Source organism: Musca autumnalis, unplaced genomic scaffold (genome assembly GCF_047663935.1).
Source record: "Musca autumnalis isolate F117 unplaced genomic scaffold, ASM4766393v1 scaffold_4, whole genome shotgun sequence".
Taxonomy (NCBI): Eukaryota; Metazoa; Arthropoda; class Insecta; order Diptera; family Muscidae; genus Musca; species Musca autumnalis.
The window spans coordinates 23,503,664-23,526,160 of NW_027411977.1; the positions used below are offsets into that span (position 1 = coordinate 23,503,664).

General features: G+C 38.4%; 1 protein-coding gene across 2 annotated transcripts in view; it reads right to left on the bottom strand.

Annotated features, from left to right (window-relative positions):
• Positions 1 to 20,804: 20,804 nt before the first annotated feature.
• The window catches only part of LOC141403572 (myrosinase 1), a 94,893-nt gene continuing 93,200 nt past the window's right edge, over positions 20,805 to 22,497 (bottom strand). For both annotated transcript variants that reach the window (XM_073986176.1, XM_073986175.1), the window contains exons 5-6: positions 21,663 to 21,901; positions 20,805 to 21,324 (exon numbers count right to left, since the gene is read on the bottom strand). In XM_073986176.1, the coding sequence (XP_073842277.1) occupies positions 21,036 to 21,324; positions 21,663 to 21,901 (528 nt within the window). In that variant the 3' untranslated portion in view covers positions 20,805 to 21,035. The remainder of the gene's footprint in view (positions 21,325 to 21,662; positions 21,902 to 22,497) is intronic.

Sequence of the window (22,497 nt, forward strand, 5' to 3'; positions counted from 1 at the left end):
TGAGAAATGAGGTTCCAATATGGACTCAATCGGTCCAGGCCTTCGGGTACCTCCCACACAAAATTTCGGATAAGTTCAGAATATGACCTGCTCTCGAATCGCTTCGATTTTTGTTGCAACAACTTGTATCCACTGCCCTCCATACGACGGTACAAATTTCATCAGGGGCAAGTCCATACTTCCTGAGAAAATAGCCTGAAAGTTGCAAAAAGCCCCGATGACACCGTGTGTAGTGGTTGGAGCGCAAGATAATTCTCGAAGGATTCTGCCGATTCGGTCCAACATTTGGCCTTCGTAATTTTTTGTCCAAACATAGTTTAAATTCGAAGATATGTCATATCGGTCCACTCCATCAGGTACCTCCTCCACAAAAGTTCAAACTTTTTCGGAAAAATTGTGCGCACGATAACTCTTGAAGGGAGTGACCGATGTAATCCATACTTTGCACATCCTAATAGATCTACCATATATAGATCAGGTTCGAATATGGACTATATTTGTCTACTCCTTCTGGAACCTCTCACACAATATTTCGGATAAGTTCATTTTAAGACCTGCTCTCGAATCACTTTATTTTTTGTTGAAGCTATTTGCATTCGCTACCTCCATTACGACGGTAAAATTTTTTTCAGGGGCAAGTCCATATTTCTTGGAAAAACAGTCCGAAAGGTGTAAAAAACCCCTATGTCATTATATGTGGCGGTCGGAAAGCACGACAACTCTCGAACTGTTCAACCGATTTGGTCCAACATTGGATCTTCGTCATATTACATCCAAACTTAGTTTCATGGGGCAATACCGGTCCACAACTTTCTGTACTTTTCCCCAATATTTAAAAAAATGCCACTAAAGTGCTATGACGATATCACTTGCATGGCGCAACCAATTTGGTCCAAACTTTGGATCTCCTTATATTTTTTTTCAAAATTTAGTTTAACTTCTAAAATGGCCCATATTGGTCCTCCCTAAGGGTGTCTCACCCACAAAAGTTCAACATTTGTGTCTTAGTGCAGTTAATTTCTAATCCAGATTTTTGTCGGCAAGTTCAAATGTCCAAAAAGGGCCACAAAACTCTGAAGAGACCTCAAATACATTCGATCTGTCCGTAGGTGAAAATTTCACTTTACATTGGCTGAGGGTATATATCTGTCGGCAAAGCCGACTGACACTTTTTTACTTGTCAATTTAAAAATTTTCTGCAAAAATCTACAGAAAGTATAGGGATGGCCCCGGAAACAGGCTACATATTTTATTGAAATCCAGAGGGGCGGGATACCTCTCCTATGCGACATTTTTAAAAAACGCTATATTTGCAAAAATTACGCATGTATCAGTTTAAGCATTTACGGATTAATCTACATTCTTGGTACTTCTTTGGGACCTAAAGAGCCGACCAAGCCTGTTTTTTTTTTTTTGAAATTTTTGAATTTGACTGATACTTTTTTACTTGTTTTAAATGTTATATCTCCAATATTACTGAAACGATTGCCATCAAATTTGCAGCAAAAGCTCAATGTTTGCTGTTGTTATGTATATTTGGTGAATTTCGGAGGAGGTGGGGTACCTTCACCATGCCTTTCATTTAGACGCTATATGTCTAAGCCAAACTTATGAAAATTTCAGAAAATGTTCAGGAATGTCCCGCTGTTCAAAATGCTATATATGTATGTATTTGTAGACGAATTTCGGAAACCTATTGTTTTATAATCGCTGTATCTGCTAAACTTATGGCTTGCAAATTAATTTTCGAGACAAGGGGTGGTTGCGCCCCGATCAAGAAAAACGATATTTTTACAAATTTCCTTAAATGGTGAGGTTCAACGGTCCATCAGGCATGAACAACTAAAACATATAAATCTCAATAAGCGGGAGAATTCCACTTAACCATTTTTTAACGTTTAACTTTTATAATTAGGATAAAGATAGGGGACATGGACGATAATAAATCTTAAACAGCATCAATTTAAATTGATATACATATTTAAATCCTCCTCGGTTTGACAATGAACCGAAGAAGTGAGGTAGAAAATACATATTTTTAAATTGTCAAGCATAAAGCCCATAAAAAGTCGTCATTAAAACTCATTACGACGGGCCAGCAACGCGGTAAAATCTAAAATATAAAATATAAAAAAATGCTCCCCATTGCCTCTATATAAAGACTTTCCGTTAGATGCCTGTAAAGGCTGGATATATTCGAGTGGGTCTCAATTCAATATCTACAACCTGTCTCCATGTCACATTAAAGTTATTTAGTATTAATTAGTTGAAGAAATGTAATTAAAATATCTCAATAATTACCTGTAACCGTATTACCAATGCTGAAAAAAAAAACAGAAAACAAATATTTGTATTACAACACCATTTATCTTATAACGGAAATTGAATACAAAAAACAAACACGACAATAAAACTTGCTGAGATTTTAACATCTTTTAGTTGTCATTGCATCTGAATTAGTTCATGATTTACAGATGTTTTGGTGATTGAGAACATGGATCATGGAATTCGAAATCACAATAATAACGTGAATTGCATCATTCCAATCTCTATCTCTTTCTCGGTGTTAGGCATGATACGTATGTCCGACAATTATCTATTTATATCTAATAGTATTGATTAGGATGCACTTAAATAAGAGGCATTTAAGTGCAGGCTTTGGCGGCATTATCGTGAAATTATTTTAAAACATTTTCAAATAAACGAACATTATTTTTAATTTTATGATTATTAATTATGTCCGAGATCAATAAAATTGTTTACGTTAATAGCTGACGCTCACGCTAAGTGGGCTTTGATAGCTAGCTAAATATCAGTTGGAACATCACGACCAACGCTGGCTGCTGCACATTTTAATATTTTTAATTTTTACTGCCGAGAAATTACTATTAATTAATTTGTTAAATCTAATTTATGCCATGATTTCAACAGCAAAGTGAAAATAAATAACAAAATAAGTGTTATATTTAATTTCATTACTAAATGTTTATTAACAAATAAACATTTTAATCGTTTAATTATATTATTTATTTTGTAATAGGCAATGATGTCAGGTGGCAGGCAGGTAATGCTATAAATCAATTGGAGTATTCTAGATTTAATTGTGTAATACACGACGATTGTGAGGTTATTTAGGGTCCACAAATTTGTTCGCATCTGGCAAAATAGTTGGACTTGATGTTCACAAAGGAACCATTTGTGTGTGGTGTGCTTTTGTAACCACCCAAGAGACTTTCTATTGGTATCAATGAATGCAATCGCATTTTGTCATTCGGAACGGAATAAAAAGTTCGTTAATCATAAAATGCACATTTAGAAAGGAGCCTGAACACACCCTTTCCTCAATAGCAAATACAAAAAAAATATAGGATCTCTAATAAGACCTTCTCACATAAATTCAAAACACTTGTGAATAGGAATTGAGTGTTTGTTTTTTACTTTTCTATTAAATATAACTTATTAAAATGAGGCAAATCACAACAACCAAACCAGTTTTGAATTCTTATTTGTATATTATTCATAAATTAATTTGCATTTGGATCGATATTCCATAAAAATACTATATATTTGACATAAAAACACACATTGAAATAAATATATTTGTCTTAATACTGTTCTAATTGCTTACACACATGTCAACGATAATGTGACATTTTGCTAACAATTTAATATCCAATAATTTTAGTCGTCGTACATATTGACAACATTCCCATAAACCAAACACACAATTAACCAATCGAACCAATCGACAGACTAGCGGTGCGGTGTTACAATGCCTTAAATATGCAAAAATTGTTAATGGTATTGGAATTTTGTTAAACTCTATTATTTGTCAATGGAAATATGTTCAAAACTAAATTATTGGTCATTATTACAACTTTATTTAGAATTTTTTATAAATTCTATGGAACAACAGAAAAATGTTGTTTGAACGACATTCACTTTTTTTCTGTCGAAAGGCCTGTAAAATATTGAATATTGAAATGATTTACAATACTCGCACAATGCGCATTATTCAATACAACAACACAATTCAAATATGCCGGATATAGACAAATACTTACATCATTATCATCGGTACGCATGCGGATTTAGAAAAATAAAAAAAAATATTTCTAACGGATTCAATAACCCGGTAAACAAGTTAACAAATTGTTAACATTGTTAGCTGTATTCGAAAATATTAGTGGGGGTCTTCTCAAGAAATATTTAAAAGATGACCACCAGGCCTTCCGACAGAAGACACAAGACCTTCCTATAAATTACCATAAGAGTTTTTAGAGCTTTGAAGATGAATTTATAGGTGGCGAAAGTGGGGAAGGTCTCTACAGACAGACAACCAGGGATATTTATTAATGGACAATGGCGTATTTATAGATGGGCAACATGGAGTCCTTCTAAACGCACAACAAGAGTCTTCATAGATGGCCTACAGGGGGTCCTTATATATGGACAATAGATGGGCAACAGGGGGGTCTTTATAGACGGCAACTGGAAGTCTATACAGACGGGCAACAGGGGGGTCTTTATAGACTAGCAACATGGAGACTTTATAGTCGGGCAACAGGAGGAGGTTTTTATAGACTAGCAACAGGAAGTCCTTACAGACAGACAGCAGGGGGTCTTTATAGGTGGACAGCAGGGGCTTTATGGATTGGCAGCAAGAAATCTTTATAGACGGCAAACAGGGGGTATTTATAGACGGGCAACAAGAGGAGGTCTTTGTAGACGGCCAACATAGAGTCTTTATAGACTGGACAACTGGAAGTCTATACAGACGGGCAACAGGGGGGTCTTTATAGACTAGCAACATGGAGACTTTATAGTCGGGCAACAGGAGGAGGTCTTTATAGACTAACAACAGGAAGTCCTTACAGACAGACAGCAGGGGGTCTTTATAGGTGGACCGCAGGGGCTTTATGGATTGGCAGCAAGAAATCTTTATAGACGGCAAACAGGGGGTATTTATAGACGGGCAACAAGAGGAGGTATTTGTAGACGGCCAACATAGAGTCTTTATAGACTGGACAACTGGAAGTCTATACAGACGGGCAACAGGGGGGTCTTTATAGACTAGCAACATGGAGACTTTATAGTCGGGCAACAGGAGGAGGTCTTTATAGACTAACAACAGGAAGTCCTTACAGACAGACAGCAGGGGGTCTTTATAGGTGGACAGCAGGGGCTTTATGGATTGGCAGCAAGAAATCTTTATAGACGGCAAACAGGGGGCATTTATAGACGGGCAACAAGAGGAGGTCTTTGTAGACGGCCAACATAGAGTCTTTATAGACGGGCAACAGGAAGTCTTTACAGACGACCAGCAGGGGGCTTTGTGCATTGGCAACAGGGAGTCTTTATAAATGGAAAACAGAGGGTATTTATAGATGAGCAGCAGCAGGGGGTCCTTATAGATGGACAACAGGAGGCTTTATGGATGGTCAACAGGGAGTCTTAACAGACGCGCAGCAGGGGTCTTTATAGATGGACAATAGAGGCCTTTATGGATTAGCAACAGGGAGTCTCTATAGACGGCCAACAGATGGGCAACATGGAGTCTTTATAGACGGACAATAGGGAGTCTTGCAGACGGGCAACAGGGGGTCTTTATAGATGGTCAACAGGGGGCTTTATGCATGGGCAACAGGGAGTCTTAACAGACGGTCAGCAGGGGGTCTTTATTGATGGACAACAGGGGGCTTTATGGATTGGCAACAGGGAGTCTTTATAGACGGCCAACAGGGAATATTTATGGATGAGCAACAGCAGTGGGTCTTTATAGATGGACATCAGTGGGCTTTATGGATGGGCAACAGGGAATATTAACAGACGGTCAGCAGGGGGACTTTATAGATGGACAACAGGGGGTTTTATGGATTGGCAACAAGGAGTCTTTATAGACGGCCAACAGGGGATATTTATAGATGAGCAACAGCAGGGGGGTCTTTATAGATGGACAACAGGGATGGGCAACAGGGAGTCTTTACAGTTGGTCACCAGGGGGTCTTTGTAGATGGACAAGAGGGAGATTTATGGATTGGCAACAGAGATTCTTTATAGACGGCCAACAGGGGATATTTATAGATGAGCAACAGCAGGGAGTCTTAACAGACGCGCAGCAGGGGTCTTTATAGATGGACAATAGAGGCCTTTATGGATTAGCAACAGGGAGTCTCTATAGACGGCCAACAGATGGGCAACATGGAGTCTTTATAGACGGACAATAGGGAGTCTTTCAGACGGGCAACAGGGGGTCTTTATAGATGGTCAACAGGGGGCTTTATGCATGGGCAACAGGGAGTCTTAACAGACGGTCAGCAGGGGGTCTTTATTGATGGACAACAGGGGGCTTTATGGATTGGCAACAGGGAGTCTTTATAGACGGCCAACAGGGAATATTTATGGATGAGCAACAGCAGTGGGTCTTTATAGATGGACATCAGTGGGCTTTATGGATGGGCAACAGGGAATATTAACAGACGGTCAGCAGGGGGACTTTATAGATGGACAACAGGGGGTTTTATGGATTGGCAACAAGGAGTCTTTATAGACGGCCAACAGGGGATATTTATAGATGAGCAACAGCAGGGGGGTCTTTATAGATGGACAACAGGGATGGGCAACAGGGAGTCTTTACAGTTGGTCACCAGGGGGTCTTTGTAGATGGACAAGAGGGAGATTTATGGATTGGCAACAGAGATTCTTTATAGACGGCCAACAGGGGATATTTATAGATGAGCAACAGCAGGGGGTCTTTATAGATGGACAACAGGGATTGGCAACAGGGAGTATTTACAGACGGTCACCAGGGGGTCTTTATAGATGGACAACAGGGGGATTAATGGATGGGCGACAGGGAGTCTTTACAGACGGATAGCAGGGGGACTTTATAGATGGTCAACAGGGGGCTTTATGGATGGACAACAGGGAATCTTTACAGACGGTCAGCAGGGGGTCTTTATAGATGGACAACAGGCGGCTTTATGGATTGGCATCAGGGAGTCTATATGGACGGCCAACATGGGGATATTTATAGATGGACAACAGCAGGGGGTCTTTATAGACGGACAACAGGGGGCTTTATGGATTGGCAACAGAGAGTCTTTATAGATGGCATCAAGAGGTCTTTGTAGACGGCCAACATGGAGTCTTTACAGACGGGCAGCAGGGGGTCTTTATAGGTGGACAACAGGGGGCTTTATGGATTGGCAACAGGGAGTCTTTATAGATGGGCATCAAGAGGAGGTTTTTGTAGACGGCCAACATAGAGTCTTTACAGACGGGCAACAGGGAGTCTTTACAGACGACAGCAGAGCGTCTTTATAGATGGTCAACAGGGAGATTTATGGATTGGCAACAGAGATTCTATATAGATTGGCAACAGGGGGTCTTTTTAGATGGACAACAGGGAGTCTTTACAGACGGCAGAAGGGGGACTTTAGAGATGGGCAACTGGTGGTCTATATAGGCGTGTGACAGTTGGTCTTTATAGACGGGCAACATGGAGCCTTTGTATACCAACAACAGGTGGTCTTTATAGACGGGTAAGAGGGAGTCTTTATAGGCATGTAACAGAGGGTCTTAATAGACAGACAACAGGGAGTCTTTATAGATGGTCTTTATTGACATCCAAAAGAGTGTCTTTATAGGCTGTAACAAAGAGTTTTTATATGACAGGATACAGAGGGTTTTTATAGATGGGCAGCGAAGAGACTTTATAGAGGAGCATCATGTAATCTTCTATAGATACACAAAGGGGGTCCTGATATACGCGACGGACAGCAGAGAGACTATTGACGGGTATGAGCCGATTTTTCACATAGCCCACAGTAAACTCGATCCAATATTGGAGTGAACTGTGCTAATTCCAACCGGAATTAGTTCTGACTACTTCAGGGAATGTTGAGAGTATATAATTTGGAGAGGATTGACGATATTGCTTTGGATACCTTGCATCTTGGTTCATTTGATCAAATTTGGCTGGCCTTATCTCGACAGCGCTGGTCTACCAGAGAGTCTTTTTAAACGGGCAATAGACCAGTCCATAAGGTGACAAGGAGTCTTTATAGACGGGCAACAGAGAGTTTTTTATAGACGGGTATAAGTGTAGGAAGACAGCATACCTAGGACATGTTATGAGAAACCCCAAATACAAGTTGCTACAAAATATACTACGGACAACTATTGCTGGCAGACCGGAAAGAGGAAGAAAAGAAACTATATGGTTAGACAATATCCAAGCATGGACTGGAATTCGGGATTCTGTAAGACTTCTAAGTGATGCTAAAGACAGGGATGCCTTTGCAGAGATCCTGAAAAACATATGAAATTTTAATATCTTAAGCACATAATTAATTTTTGCAATATTGTTTTGGTCGCCTATAATTCGAAAACCGAATTGGCAAATAAAGAAGAAAGAAGATAAGTGTATCATTATGGTTAGGGTACATAGGATTTTTTATAGATGAGCAACAGAGAGTCATCATCTAGGAGTATCAGGTAATTTTTATAGATGCAGCAAGGAGATCCTGATGTGCGCGTAAGAGATGGTCCTTATTACGATCTGCAGATTATTTTATAAACTGGTAACAGAGATACTATAGATGATTGTAAGGAAGAGCTTGGTCCGCAGTAAACTGTTTTTATACCCTCAGCCTTTAGGCTAAAGAGGGTATTTACACTTTGATACGACCAAAAATGTGCCTCATCGAAATAATGGTTTTAGACCCCAAGTATGTTTGTACGATATCCGTTTCAGACAATTTTGAGTAGATCTAGCAATGTCTGTCCGTCTGTCCAATTTTGTCCAGATTCGATTTAAGTTCGAAGATGGGCCATATAGGTCCACTCCTTCAGGTACCTCCCCCACAAATGTTCAAAAATTGTCGCAAAACTTGTGCGCACGATAACTCTTGTAGGGAATAACCGATTTGGTCCATACTTTGCACATCGTGTAATTTCTACCAAACTTAGATAAAGTTCCAATATGGACTCAATCGGTCCACTCCTTCGGGTACTCCCCACACAAAATTTCGGAAAAGTTCAGTTTAGGACCTGGTCTCGAATCGCTTTGATTTTTGTTTACTCAAGTTGTATTCCCTGTCCTCTATACGAAGCTGCAAGTTTCATTAGGGGCAAGTCCATACTTCCTGAGAAAATAGCCTCAAAGTTACAAAAAACCCTGTGACACCGTGTGTAGTGGTTGGAGCGCACGATAACTCTCGAACGGATCTGCCGATTCCGTCCAAAATTTGGCTTTCGTAATATTTTGTCCAAACTTAGTTCAAGTTCAAAGATGGATTATATCGGTTCACTCCTTCCGGTACCTCCCCCACAAAAGTTCGAAAATGTTCGGAAAATTTGTGCGTACGATAATTCTTGAAGGAAGTAACCGATTTGGTCCATACTTTGCACATTATGAAATTTCTACCAGACTTAGATGAGGTTCCAATATGGACTCAATCGGTAAACTCGTTCGAGTACCTCCCACACAAAATTTCGGAAAAGTTCAGTTTAGGACCTGCTCTCGAATCGCCTTGGTTTTTGTTGTAACATATTGTATTCACTGTCCCCTATACGAAGGTACAAGTTTCCTCAGGGGCAAGTCCATACTTCCTGAAAAAATAGCCTGAAAGTTGAAAAACAAACCCTATGGCAGCATGTTTATGGGTGGAAGCGCAATATAATTCTCGAACGGAAATGCCGATTCCGGCCAAAATTTTACCTTCGTAATATTGTTTCCAAACATAGTTTAAGTTCGTAGATAAGCCATATCGGTCCACTCCTTCAGGTACCTACCCCACAAAAGTTCAAAAATATTCGGAAAAATTGTGCGCACGATAACTCTTGATGGGAGTGACCGATTTGGTCCATACTTTACACATTCTCATAATATCTACCAGATATAGATCAGGTTCGAATATGAACTATATTTGTCCTCTCCACCCCGTACCTCCCACACAAAATTTTAGATAAGCTCACTTTAAGACCTGCTATTGAATCACTTTGATTTTTGTTGAAGCAACTTACATTCGCTGCCTCAATTACGATGGTAAAAGTTGTTTCAGGGGCAAGTCCCCTATGGCACCCCCATGGTCTGTGTCGGTCCATTCCTTTAAGTACCTTTTCAATTTGCACAGGCTGAGGGTATATCTCTGTAAGCAAAGCCGACTGATACTTTTTTACTTGTTCGTTTTTTGATTGTAGCTATGAGTTCTCTTCTTTGATTCATTCTTGTCAATACTTCGGCATTTGTCACGTGCGCAGTCCATGGTATTTTTAAAACTCTGCGGTAGACCCACATTTCTTCGTATATCAGCAGCTTTAATAGTCCACGTCTCCACGGCATACAGTAGAACTAACCAGATGTAGCATTTTATAAACCTTGCTTTTGTTTCGATGTTTATATCATGATTGACAAGGATTTTCTTGCATTTAAAAAATGCATCTCTTGCCATCTCTATCCGACATCGTATTTCCATCGAGAAATCCCATTGGTCATTAATAAGTACACCCAGGTATTTGAAGGTCTGTACTCTCTCCACATATGCATTATTTATTTTTAATTTAGCTTCATAATGTTGATTTTTCTTACTAACAATAATTAGCTTTGTTTTGTTAGTATTAATTTTTAGTCCATATGATTCGCTACATAAGTTGAGTTGGGTTACTAATTTTTGGAGTCCTGATATACTATCAGCGATTATAGTAGTATCATCTGCATATCTAATGTTGTTTATAAAGTTGCCGTTTATTTGTATTCCTTCCCGGATATTTGTAGTGGATTCTTGAAAAATTCTCTCTGAGTATATATTAAATAGGAGTGGAGATAAAATACATCCTTGTCTGACTCCTCTTGATATTGATATCTCATCTGTCTGATTTCCATTGACATTTATCTGTGCAGTTTGCTGCCAGTATAAGTTTTTAATGCACCGGATTTCTTTATCATCAATTCCGATAGACACAAGTATTTCCATTAACTTATCGTGTTGCACTGTGTCAAATGCTTTCTCATAATCTATGGCATTTTTGTATTAGGACCTGGACACAAAGTAGAGCTTCTCTCGTCCCCATCCCTTCCTTAAAGCCAAATTGATTTGATCCCATAGCTTGTTCGCATTTTTGATATATTCTTTTGTGAATAATTCGTAGAAATATTTTGAGGGAGTGGCTCATTAGACTGATTAGGCGGTAGTCGCTACACTGTTTGGCGTGACTTTTTTTAGGAATCGCTATAAACCTTGATTTAGCCAGTCTTGTGGGTAGAAGCCTGTATTGTATATGCGGTTCATCAAACTTGTCAAGAGATCAATGTTATTTTCGTCAATCATTTTTAGCAATACAGCGGGAATTTCGTCTGGTCCCGTTGCATTCCTATTTTTCTGTGATGTTATAGCACTTTCAACCTCCGTCTTCGTGATACTTAATCCAGTCCAAGGTTCTGGTGTTTGGTCATTAAAATATGTTCTGTTATTATCAGTAAATAGATGTTCGATATACTCCTTCCAAATTACTTTCTTCTCTGATTCTTCAAACACTGCTTCATTTTTGTTGTAAAGAATTGGCGAAATTGTTCTGCGATATATTCCTGCTGTCTCTTTCAGTTTTTTGTGCAAATTAAAATCGTCGTGCAAGCTTTGCAATTTTTCTATTTCCTGGCATTGGTTATTTAAATGTTTATTTTTTGCAGCTCGAATTTGTATTTGAATTTCTCGGTTCAATTCCCAATACTTTTCATAGTTCGAGTTTTTATATTGCCGTCTTTCGTTTAATAGTTCCTGAATTTCATTTGTCATCCAGAATTTTGTTTTTGGTCTTACGAAATTTTCCAGCGTATTTTTTTCCGATGTTATGTATAGTATTTTTGATTTTATCCCATATATTTTCCACATTTTCCCTATGGATGTCATTTAGTTCCCAATTAATAAGTCTTTTTACATGTACTTTAGTGGCTGGATCGTCAAGTTTACCAAGGTCAAGTGTTCGATGTTGTTTTTTCTTCAGCGGAGCCCTAATTTTGATGTATATATTGGCCATAAGGAGATTGTGGTCAGATGGTACGTCTGCTCCTGGATATGTAGATACTTTCGATACTGAATTGGAGTAACGTTTGTTAACCAGAATGAAATCGATTTTGTTTCTTATTATGTTTCCAATGCTATCCTGGGGGGATTTCGAGGTGTAGAGTCTTCTAGCTGGTAGACAGAACATCGTGTTTGTTATCTTCATCTGGTATTCTTGGCAGAACTGTATGAGTCTGTCACCTTTCTCATTTCTTTCTCCCAATCCATATTGTCCAGTAACTCCTGTTACTGCCTCTTTAGCGTTAAAGTCGCCTTGGATGATGGTTATTTCATGTTGTTTTGTCAGATGTAGTAATTCTTCGATTTCACTGTAGAACGCCTCTATTACTTCATTGCTTTTGTCCGACGTTGGAGCATAAACTTGAATAACATTGATGTTGAGAGGTTTTGCTTCAATTTTTATAATCATTGTTCTATCAGATTTTGATACAAATCCTAAAACATTTTTAGCTATGCGGTCTGTTACAATTACTCCAACCCCATTCCTATGCGTTTTGTTGAGATTGCCTGAGTAAAACATTTTCGAGTTTTGCGATATAAATTCTCCACAATCTGGCCACCACGTTTCGCTTATACCAAGTATATCAATGTGAAGTCTTTTCATTTCGTTTAGAGTATTAGCTAGTTTTCCAGCTTCGTAAAGACTGCGTACATTCCATGTACCGATGTTAAGTTTTGATTTTGTGTTACCTCCGGGGATTCTTAGCAACCCTGTGATGCCGGAGACTAAGGGCCGTGTGTTTTTTTTTATATTCATGATTGTATGGTTTTCTAGGGATAGTACTTCAGTGGTTTCCCGTTGCCTTCTGAAGGGTTTAGAATTTTCCTTTTCTGTATTCAGCCGCTCCTCCTGGAGTTCAGACGCTGTTTGTTGCCGCTCAATATGAGACAGACGCCGCTTTAATGTGATCAGTTCATTCGCCGCAGTTGTAGATAACTCGCACCGTTGACTTCCCACGTTGTGGATTGTTCTTAGCTTCAGCGTTCACCATCGACCTTACCGACATGGCTGGCCCTACCAGTAGCTACGCTACCGCCGGTATCGCTCTTAGGATCTTCACGCTTAATAGACCTCCCCATCGCGCTTGAGATTACAATCCATCGAGGAAGGAAATCATACTACCAGTCGCAATTTTAAACGGATCGACATGAAATTTCGGTGGTTAATGGGGTCCCGGAAGGGAAGAAGACTACATATTTTGGTAATGGCCAAAAAACTTATTTGGAGAAAATGTCAACGCATAAAAAGCAGATATCTCAGCCTCTATAAGGGGTATACTAAAAGCAAAACCAAGACAAAGAAAATAGAAAATATCACCTTTATAATGAAGTAAAATATGTTGTCGTAGGTGGTCAAACAACCAATATATCGCAATAGTCGCTAATGAAATCCAACATTCATTTTTGCGATTTTAATTATAATGATGAATATCACATCTTTGGTTGGGGACCTTGCAAAAGCAAAGCCTGGCTATGAAAGTAGAAAATCCTATCTTTGCAATGATGCAGTAGTAGTACATCCCATTTTTCCATTTTTTTTTTTCACTTTTTTAGTAATCACGCATAATATCACCTTTATTATGATGCAAAATAGGTTGACGCACATCCCATTTTCCCGTTTTTTTATTTCAATTGTACTGACGAGTAACTCAGCATTGGTTGGATGCGTCTCAACAATGAAGATATGCTCCCAATTGCTTTACCAAAATTGGTGAAATGTTTGTGATGTTGAAAAAGACTCTGGGATATCCCAATTTCCAATTTATGCAATTTTATTTCCATGTCAGATATTTCTGCTTCTATCGGGCATATTCCAAGGAGAGAGCCTGATACTGAAACTGAACCATCGGAGCTTTAAATTAATACAAAATGTGGCATTTATCGTAAAATATTATAATATTTTGAAGTTTTTACTGTAATGACAAATATTTCTGCTTATATTTGGTGTATTAAAGATTCATCAAGAAGATCAGCAAAGCTTTTAATCAGTCCCAAGTAGATGTCGGCAGTAGTCAAATATAAAATTAAAAGCCACATAGGTGAACATTTTATTATCTCCCTAAAAAAACTGTTTGCGAGTGAAAGGCTTATGCACAGGTGTAGTGATAGCCGGCCCCGTCCCGTGTATAGCCTTTTCTCATTTCCTTTTTTCGGGAAGCATTCACATTGAATATACGCCTCTAAGGACCATACACTCCACGTCAGTAGAATAGAACACCTAAATTTTTGTTAATGTTAGCTTATTTATCCCAAAACGAATGAACCTACGTTTTTAAGTAAGGATTTCAAGTCTATGATGTTCCGTATCAAACACAGAAAAAATTATGTTTCTAGCTTTTCGCGAAATAATTTTCTGAACCATTTTTCCGTTAGTACTATGAAAAATAGGCATTTATTTTTGGTCATCAGGATAGAAAATTCATTTTATTTTCGCGAATTTTTGAGATATTAACGCCGAATTTTATTTCAGTCGATAAGGCGGCCAAAATAACAGCGTAAAAGTGTTTAAAATGACAGATAATTGAAACATCTGGGAATATCAATGGGAGTCGGTCCACTCCTTCGGGTACCTCTCACACAAAATTCGTAAAAAGTGAAGTTAGAGCTCCTCTGGCATTGTTTTTATTCTTTTTTTTCAGTAGGTTGTTCTAGCGGCCTCATTTACAACGGTACAATTTTTTTACGGAGCAAGACAATACCTCCTAAGATAATGGCCCAAAAGGTCCAAAACCTGCCGACACATACTAAAATGGCTATTGTGCAAGATAACTCTAAAATTTCTTTCAAACTTAGTTTAAGTTCATTTAATATTTCGAGTCCTTTATGAAGAAGTTTGGCTACTAAAAATGTTTGGTATATGTCATTGATTTTGTATAGCCCCACATTATGGTACGTACAGATGTTAAAGCAAACACGTGATACAAAATCAATATATTTTGTATACGGCATAATTATTGTGTTTGGTTCGGAATTGTTGGTTTTTTATCAGTCGCTGAGGCTATATCTCCAAAATGTGCCTCATCGAAATAATGGTTTTACCCCCTGTTTTTATACCCTACACCACTATGTGGGGAGGGTATTATAAGTTGGTTTTGGCCAAAAAGTTTGTAACGCATCGAAATAATGGTCGTAGACCCATACTTATATATACCAAAATGAATGTCTCGACGAGCTGAGTCGATCTGGCTATGTGTGTCCGTCCGTCAGTCCGTCCGTCCGTCCGTCTGTCCGTCTGTCCGTCTGTCCATCTAAACCTTGTAATCACGCTACAGGTCGCAATTTTGATCGGATCGTCACGAAATTTTGGATGTTGATTGGGGTCCCGGAGGGGAAGAAGCCTATTGATTTTGGTGATGGTCGGATAATATTTAGGGGTCGGAATGGGCAAAAAACTTATGTGGATAAAACGACAACGTTTTTTTCCAAAGCTGATATCTCAGCTTCTATACGGGGTATACCAAAAGCAAAACCTGACAATAAAAGTAGAAAATATCGCCTTTATAATGATGTAAAGTAGGTTCTCGTAGGTGATCAAACAACGAAGATATCACAATAGTCGCAAATAAAACCCCAATTTTCATTTTTGCGATTTTAATTATAATGACGAATATCATAGCTTTGGTTGGGGACTTTCCAAAAGCAAAGCCTGGCTATGAAAGTAAAATATCCCATCTTTACAATGATGAAAACTAGGTCGGCGTAGGTGACCAAATAACGGAGATATCGCAATAGTCGGTAATACATCCCATTTTTCCACTTTTTTGGAAATCACGCTACAGGTCTCAATTTTGATCGGATCGTCACGAAATTTTGAGGGTTAATGGGGGTCACACAGATGAAGAAGCCTATTGATTTTGGTGATGGTCGTATAATATTTAGGGGTCGTAATGGGCAAAAAACTTATTTGGAGAAAAAGACAACGTTTTTTTCCTAAGCGAATATCTCAGCTTCAATATGGGGTATACCAAAAGCAGAACCTGGCCATGAAAGTAGAAAATATCGCCTTTCTAATGATGTAAAGTAGGTTCTCGTAGGTGATCAAACAACGAATATATCGCAATAGCCGCTAGTAGAAACCAACTTTTTATTTTTGCGAATTTAATAATAATGACGAATATCACAGCTTCGGTTGGGGATCTTCCAAAAACAAAGTATGACTATTGAAGTAGAAAATCCCATCTTTACAGGGATGCAAAGTAGGTTGGCGTAGGTGGCCACATAACGGAGATATCACAATATTCGGCAATACATCCCATTTTTTAATTTTTTTTTGTAATCACGCTACAGGTCGCAATTTTGATCGGATCGTCACGAAATCTTGGTGGTTAATGGGGGTCCCAAAGAGAAGGAAGCCTATTGATTTTGATGATGGTCGGATAATATTCAGGGGTCGGAATGGCCAAACACTTATTTGGAGAAAGGTCAACGTTTTATTTCAAAGCCAACATCTCTGTTTCTTCAAGAGGTATATCAAAAGCAAGGAAAGTAGAAAATATCACCTTTACAACGATGTAAATTAGGTTGTCGTAGCTGCTCAAACAACAGAGATATCGCAATAGTCGGTAATGCATCCCATTTTCAGATTTGCTACAGTTCGCAATTTTGATCGTATCGTCACGAATTTTTTGGAAGTTGATGCGGGTCCTAAAAAGGAAGAAGCCTATTTAGTTTGGTGATGGTCGGATAATATTCAGGAGTCGGAATAAGCGAAAAGCTTATGTGGAGAAAAGTCAACGTTTTTTCCTTATGCGAATATCTCCGCCTCTTGTTGGAGTATTCCAAAAGGAATATCCGTCAATGGAAGAAGAAAAGATCTCGTTTATATTGATGCAAAGTATGTTGGCGTAAGTTAGCAAACCGAGATATTGCAAAATTCAGTAATATACCCAATTTTTCAATTTTTTGTAATCACGCTACAAGTTGGAATTTTGATCGGATAGTGACGAAATTTTGGGGGTAGATGGGGGCCCCACAGAGGAATAAGCCTATTGACTTTGGTGATAGTCGGATAATATTTAGGCGTCGGAATGGGGAAAACTCATTTGTAGACAAATTCAAAGTTTTATACATTGTAAATATATGGGCTTCCAGTAGGTGTATTCCAACGGCAAAGTCTGTCAATGGAAGAAGAAAATATTACCTTTACATTGGTGTAAAGCAGGTTGGCGAAGGTGGTCAAACAAGGGAGATACTACAATAGTCGGTAATGCATCCAATTCTTCCATTTTTTGTAATCAAGCTACAGGTCATAATTTTGATCGGATGGTCACGAAATTTTGGATGCTTATGGGGGTCCCAGAGACAAAGAGGCATATTATTTTTGGTGGTACTCGGATTATATTCCCTAAAAGAAATGTTTACCAGTGAAAAGCCTATGCACAGGGGTAGTGGTGTAGGGTATCACATGGTCGGCCCCGTCCCGACTATAGCCTTTGCTCACTTGTTGTAACTATTTTTTGTTCGTTCGTCCATATTCGCAATAATTTAGGCATCCATAACTCAACCCCTAGATAACATACAGACCTAATTCTTCGTAGACACGTTCTATATATAGTTAAGAATTCCTCATTCAAAAATCAGCGTTCCACATTTGAGCTAAGGCGAGTAAATCAATCTACAAAATTTGACAATTCGTGTGAGAACAATATTTTTTTAAAAAAAACAGGGGGTTAGACCCGAAGTATGTTTGGACGAAATGTGTTTCAGACAATTTGGAGTTGATTTAGCCATGTCCGTCTGTCTGGCTGGTTGGAGCGCACGATAACTCTCGAACGGATCAACCGATTCGGTCCAAAATTTGGCTTTCGCAATACTTTGTCTAAAATTAGTTTAAGTTCGAAGATGGGTTATATCGGTCCACTCCTTCCGGTACCTACCCCACAAAAGTTCGGAAATGTTCGGAAATTTTGTGCGCACGATAACTCTCAAAGGAAGTAACCGATTTGGTACATACTATGCACAATCTGATGTTTCTACCAGGCTTAGATGTGGTTCCAATATGGACTCAATCGGTCCACTGTTTCGGGTACCTCCCACACAAAAGACTTGCTTTCGAATCACTTTGATTTTTGTTGTAGCAACTTGTATTCACTGCCCCCCATACGACGCTATAAGTTTCATCAGGGGCAAGTCCACACTTCCTGAGAAAATAGCCTGAAAGTTACAAAAAATGTCCCTATGACGCCGTGAGCAGTGGTTGGAGCGCAAGATAACTCTCGAACTGATCTGCCGATTCGGTCCAAAATGTGGCCTTCGTAATATTTTGTGCAAACTTAGTTTAATTCGAAGATAAGCCATATCGGTCCACTCCTTCAGGTTCACAAAAGCTCAAAAATGTTCGAAAAAATTGTGCGTACGATAACTCTTGATGGAACTGACCGATTTGGTCCTTTCTTTACACGTCCTATTATATCTGCCAGATATAGATCAGGTTCGAATATGGACTATATTTGTCCACTCCTACGGGTACCTCCCACACAAAATTTTGGATAAATTCACTTTAAGGCCGATTCGAATCACTTTGATTTCTGTTGAAGCAACTTGCATACGCTGCCTCCTTTCCGTCGGCTTCTTAAGAAAATAGCCTGAAAGGTGCAAAAAACCAATATGACACCGTGTGTAGTGGTTGGAGCGCAAGATAACTCTCTAACGGATCAACCGATTTGGCCCAAAATTTGGTCTTTGTCATATTTTGTCCAAACTTAGTTTCAGTGCAATATCAGTATTTTCTCCAATATTTACAAAAATGTGACTAAAATGGTATGCACGATAAACCTTGCGGGGCAACCAATTTGGTCCAAAATTTGTATCCCCTAATATTTTGTCCACATTTAATTTATCTTCTTAAATGGTCCATATCGGTCCTCTCCTTAGGGTACCTCCCCCACAAAAGTTCAGTATTTATGTCTAAGTGCAGTTTACGGTACGTTCGAAGATCCTTGGGAAATGCATGCCGATGCTGTTCGTTGTGGTCCCGTTTACAACGAGATTATGTTTTCCGTGGACAAGTCGATGCTTCCTGGCATACTGATCCAAAAGTTATACTATGATCCACTAAAGTGACTAGTGGGCGCTATATCAATCGAAAAGAAATGAACCCCAACTTTCAAAATGGACTATGTCTGTCCATTCCTTCAAGTACCTCCTCCGCAACATTTTGAACTTTAATCCTTATCCACATTTTTGTCGGCAAGTTTAAATGTCCAAAAAGAGCCACAAAATTCTGTACATAGACGAAAGTTTCGATTCATATAGGCTGAGGGTATATCTCTGTCGGCAAAGCCGATTGATACTTTTTTTACTTGTTTATTTCCATATTTATGTCCTAAAATGGGATATTTTTTGTCGATTCGGAGGGAATATTCCATAATTAAATGATACTAATAGTTTTCAACGGGGTAGCCACCGTGGTGCAATGGTATGCACGCCCGCCTTGCACGCAGAAGGTCGGGGGTTCGATTCCCCGGCCAGGCAACATCAAACATTTTTCAACGGTGGCAAAATACCCCTCAGTAATGTTGGCGACATTTCCTGAGTATTTCAGCCTTGAAAAACTTCTCCACAAGTGGTGTCTTAAGACACGCCGTTCGGACTCGGCGATAAACAGTAGGTCCCATATCATTGAGCTAAATATGAATCGGGGTGCACTCATTGATATGAGAGAAGTCTCCCTTGTCCCGTATGGGATGTTGTGGAACAATGTTTTTGTTGTTTTGTTAATAGTTTTCAACGATTTAAAACATTGGTTTTAAATGAATTTAATTTTTTTAACATTATTTTCCGTGCGAAAAATTCCGAGGGAAATATTCATGATGGCCCTGTATATATAGTTTCGATTGTCTTAGAATCTGTTTGTGTTCTAGAAAGTTGTTTATTGAAATCTTAGGTACATTTTTGTAGTTGACTGTATCCTTAATTTTTGGGCCGTTCGGTATCTGTGGACCGGAATCGGAGAAAAAGTATAAAAATCTAATATTTTCAATTTAAGAACCGATCATAGATATTTCGTATGTTCCAGAAACTTGTTTGCTGATATATTTGCTACATTATTGTGGTCCATTGTTTTCTTGAGTTTTGAACGGTTTAGTATCTATGGAGCAGGAACCGAGAAAAGAGGATAAAAATCGCATTTGATTTGCTATTTTGACCATTAAGAACCGTTACTGCAGAGTTCGTATGTTCTAGAAAGTTGTTTACTGAGATCTAAGGTACATTTTTCTTTTTGTTTTTAATTATTTCCTCGTTGGAATCGAGCTTGATGATCAATGAATAATGCAAGTGAAAAAGGAAAGCCACTATGTGACATGACATGTTTCGAATTTGGTAAAGTCTCCTCAGACATATCGGATGTGCAGCGGCTTCGATGTCCTCGAACTTTTCTTCTTTCAAATGCATTTTGTTTTGTTTTTTACAACAACAACAATGGGGATTTTCCCATTTAGTTGTGCTTTCATGACAAACGCTTAGCGCTGCCTTTGAAAGTAATGAGTTTGGCTCTGAACGCTAACACGCTTGTTTGCTTCAATTTTGGTCGGTTTGATATCTGTAGACTAAAATCCGAGAACAAATTAAAAGGGAAATTTGATCTTGATGATTTTGACCTTGAAGGTGAGGTTGAATGGATTTTATGTATGAACAATTATTATTCTTTAAGACAAGAGCTACAACTTTTCTTCTACGAGTAAACCCAAATTCTTAGCGGTTTAGTCAAAACAAATATTTTTTATTTTTTATAAAATTGTATATTTGTTTATTTTTTTATTAATCTTAAAAATACAATAGAAAACATTATAAAACAATGATTAGATTCTCCATTTCTTTTTTACATTAACAAATAATGATAATAATACAAATACATTCATACATACAACAATTTTTAGTCAGGTAATACGGACTTAATGTGGTTAGATGGTGGCGAAATGGCAAGTGTTTTGTTTATTTAATGTTTTTTTACACGAAATATTTGGCTATAAATATAACAACTAAAACTAATGACAAGCTGCGAAGGAAAATATTCCTATGGACACTTCTATGACTGAGACTAGTTCCTGAGCTAGTTGTGGTTTCCAGGGCTGGTAGGCGGGACATGGCGGTAATTTGTTCTTCATTCAACGATGGACGATAATTCCAATCGATACGATTTGTTTTACAAATGTGAGCAAAGACACGGGCCGATATTTTTGGTGTACGTTTACGTTGGGGGTCGGTGAAATCGACATGATACAAACCGAATTTTTCACTAAGGGAAGAAAGGGTTAATAAATGTATTTAGTTTCCATTAGAGCAAAATTGGGTATTTTATCTGAGAGTAAAATAGGGTATTGTATAGCAACAAATCCAGGAATACGCATTAATTCAATTTTTGGATCCGTTACAATTTTTAAAAATGTAATATTTGGTGTCCAGTTGTTCGTTGTTATGTACAGAGAGCTTTCAACAAACACATATATTTTTGCAACAACCATATATTTTTTTTAAAGAATATATATTTACAATACCCTATTTTGCTTTCAAAGTGTAATTGTTTTAATAATATTCCATATTTACGTGTAGTTTTCTTAATACCCTGGTACTTACGTAAAGCCAGCCTTCCATTCATAGCTATCCATCAAACTCCATGCAATATAGCCCTGAACATTAGCACCATCTTCCAAAGCATCCAATACAAAATTCAAATATTGATTATAATAATCAACACGACCATAGTCTTCAAGGCCTCCACGATCACTGACACCACTTTCGGTTACGATAATGGGAGGATTATTGTATTCCTTTTTGACCCACATCAGTAGATTGTAGATGCCCTTGGGATATACCTTTAAAATAATCAAAAACAAAAAGATCATAATCTATAAACTACTGTTTTTGGAATTCCTCAAAATAACTTTGAAAAAAGTAATAAAATGATTGTACATATAACATTGAAAAGTAGCTGTACATGCTCTGCAGGTGTTTCCTAATTAAAAATATATGGTTGAAACAACATTATATATTTTCAGATTTTTAAAATACACTATTTTGTTCTTAGAATATGATTATTCCAACAATATCTCTTCTCTGTGTGTACCACCATCCAGATCTTAGTTGGGCGAAAACAACTCTCGCCTGTCTAGGCACATGTGCCTCTTCCGCTGCCACGGATAGTGGATGATCTCCAAGGACAGTATTCATGTGCCAGGCTCTTATAGCCTCGGCGACAGTACTAATATCCCTCATACCTGCCTAAAAAATTGTTGACCCTTATATTCTCATGAAGATCTGCCTGTGCGGGGGTACCTGTTCATTAAATGGTGATTTGGATGGCTCTGCCTATAACATCCAGCAAATATTGCATCGGCAATATCCTGTTGTGCCGACGCGCCGCAAGGATCTTAGAATCCTCTCACGTAACTAGTTCACTGAAGACATGAGG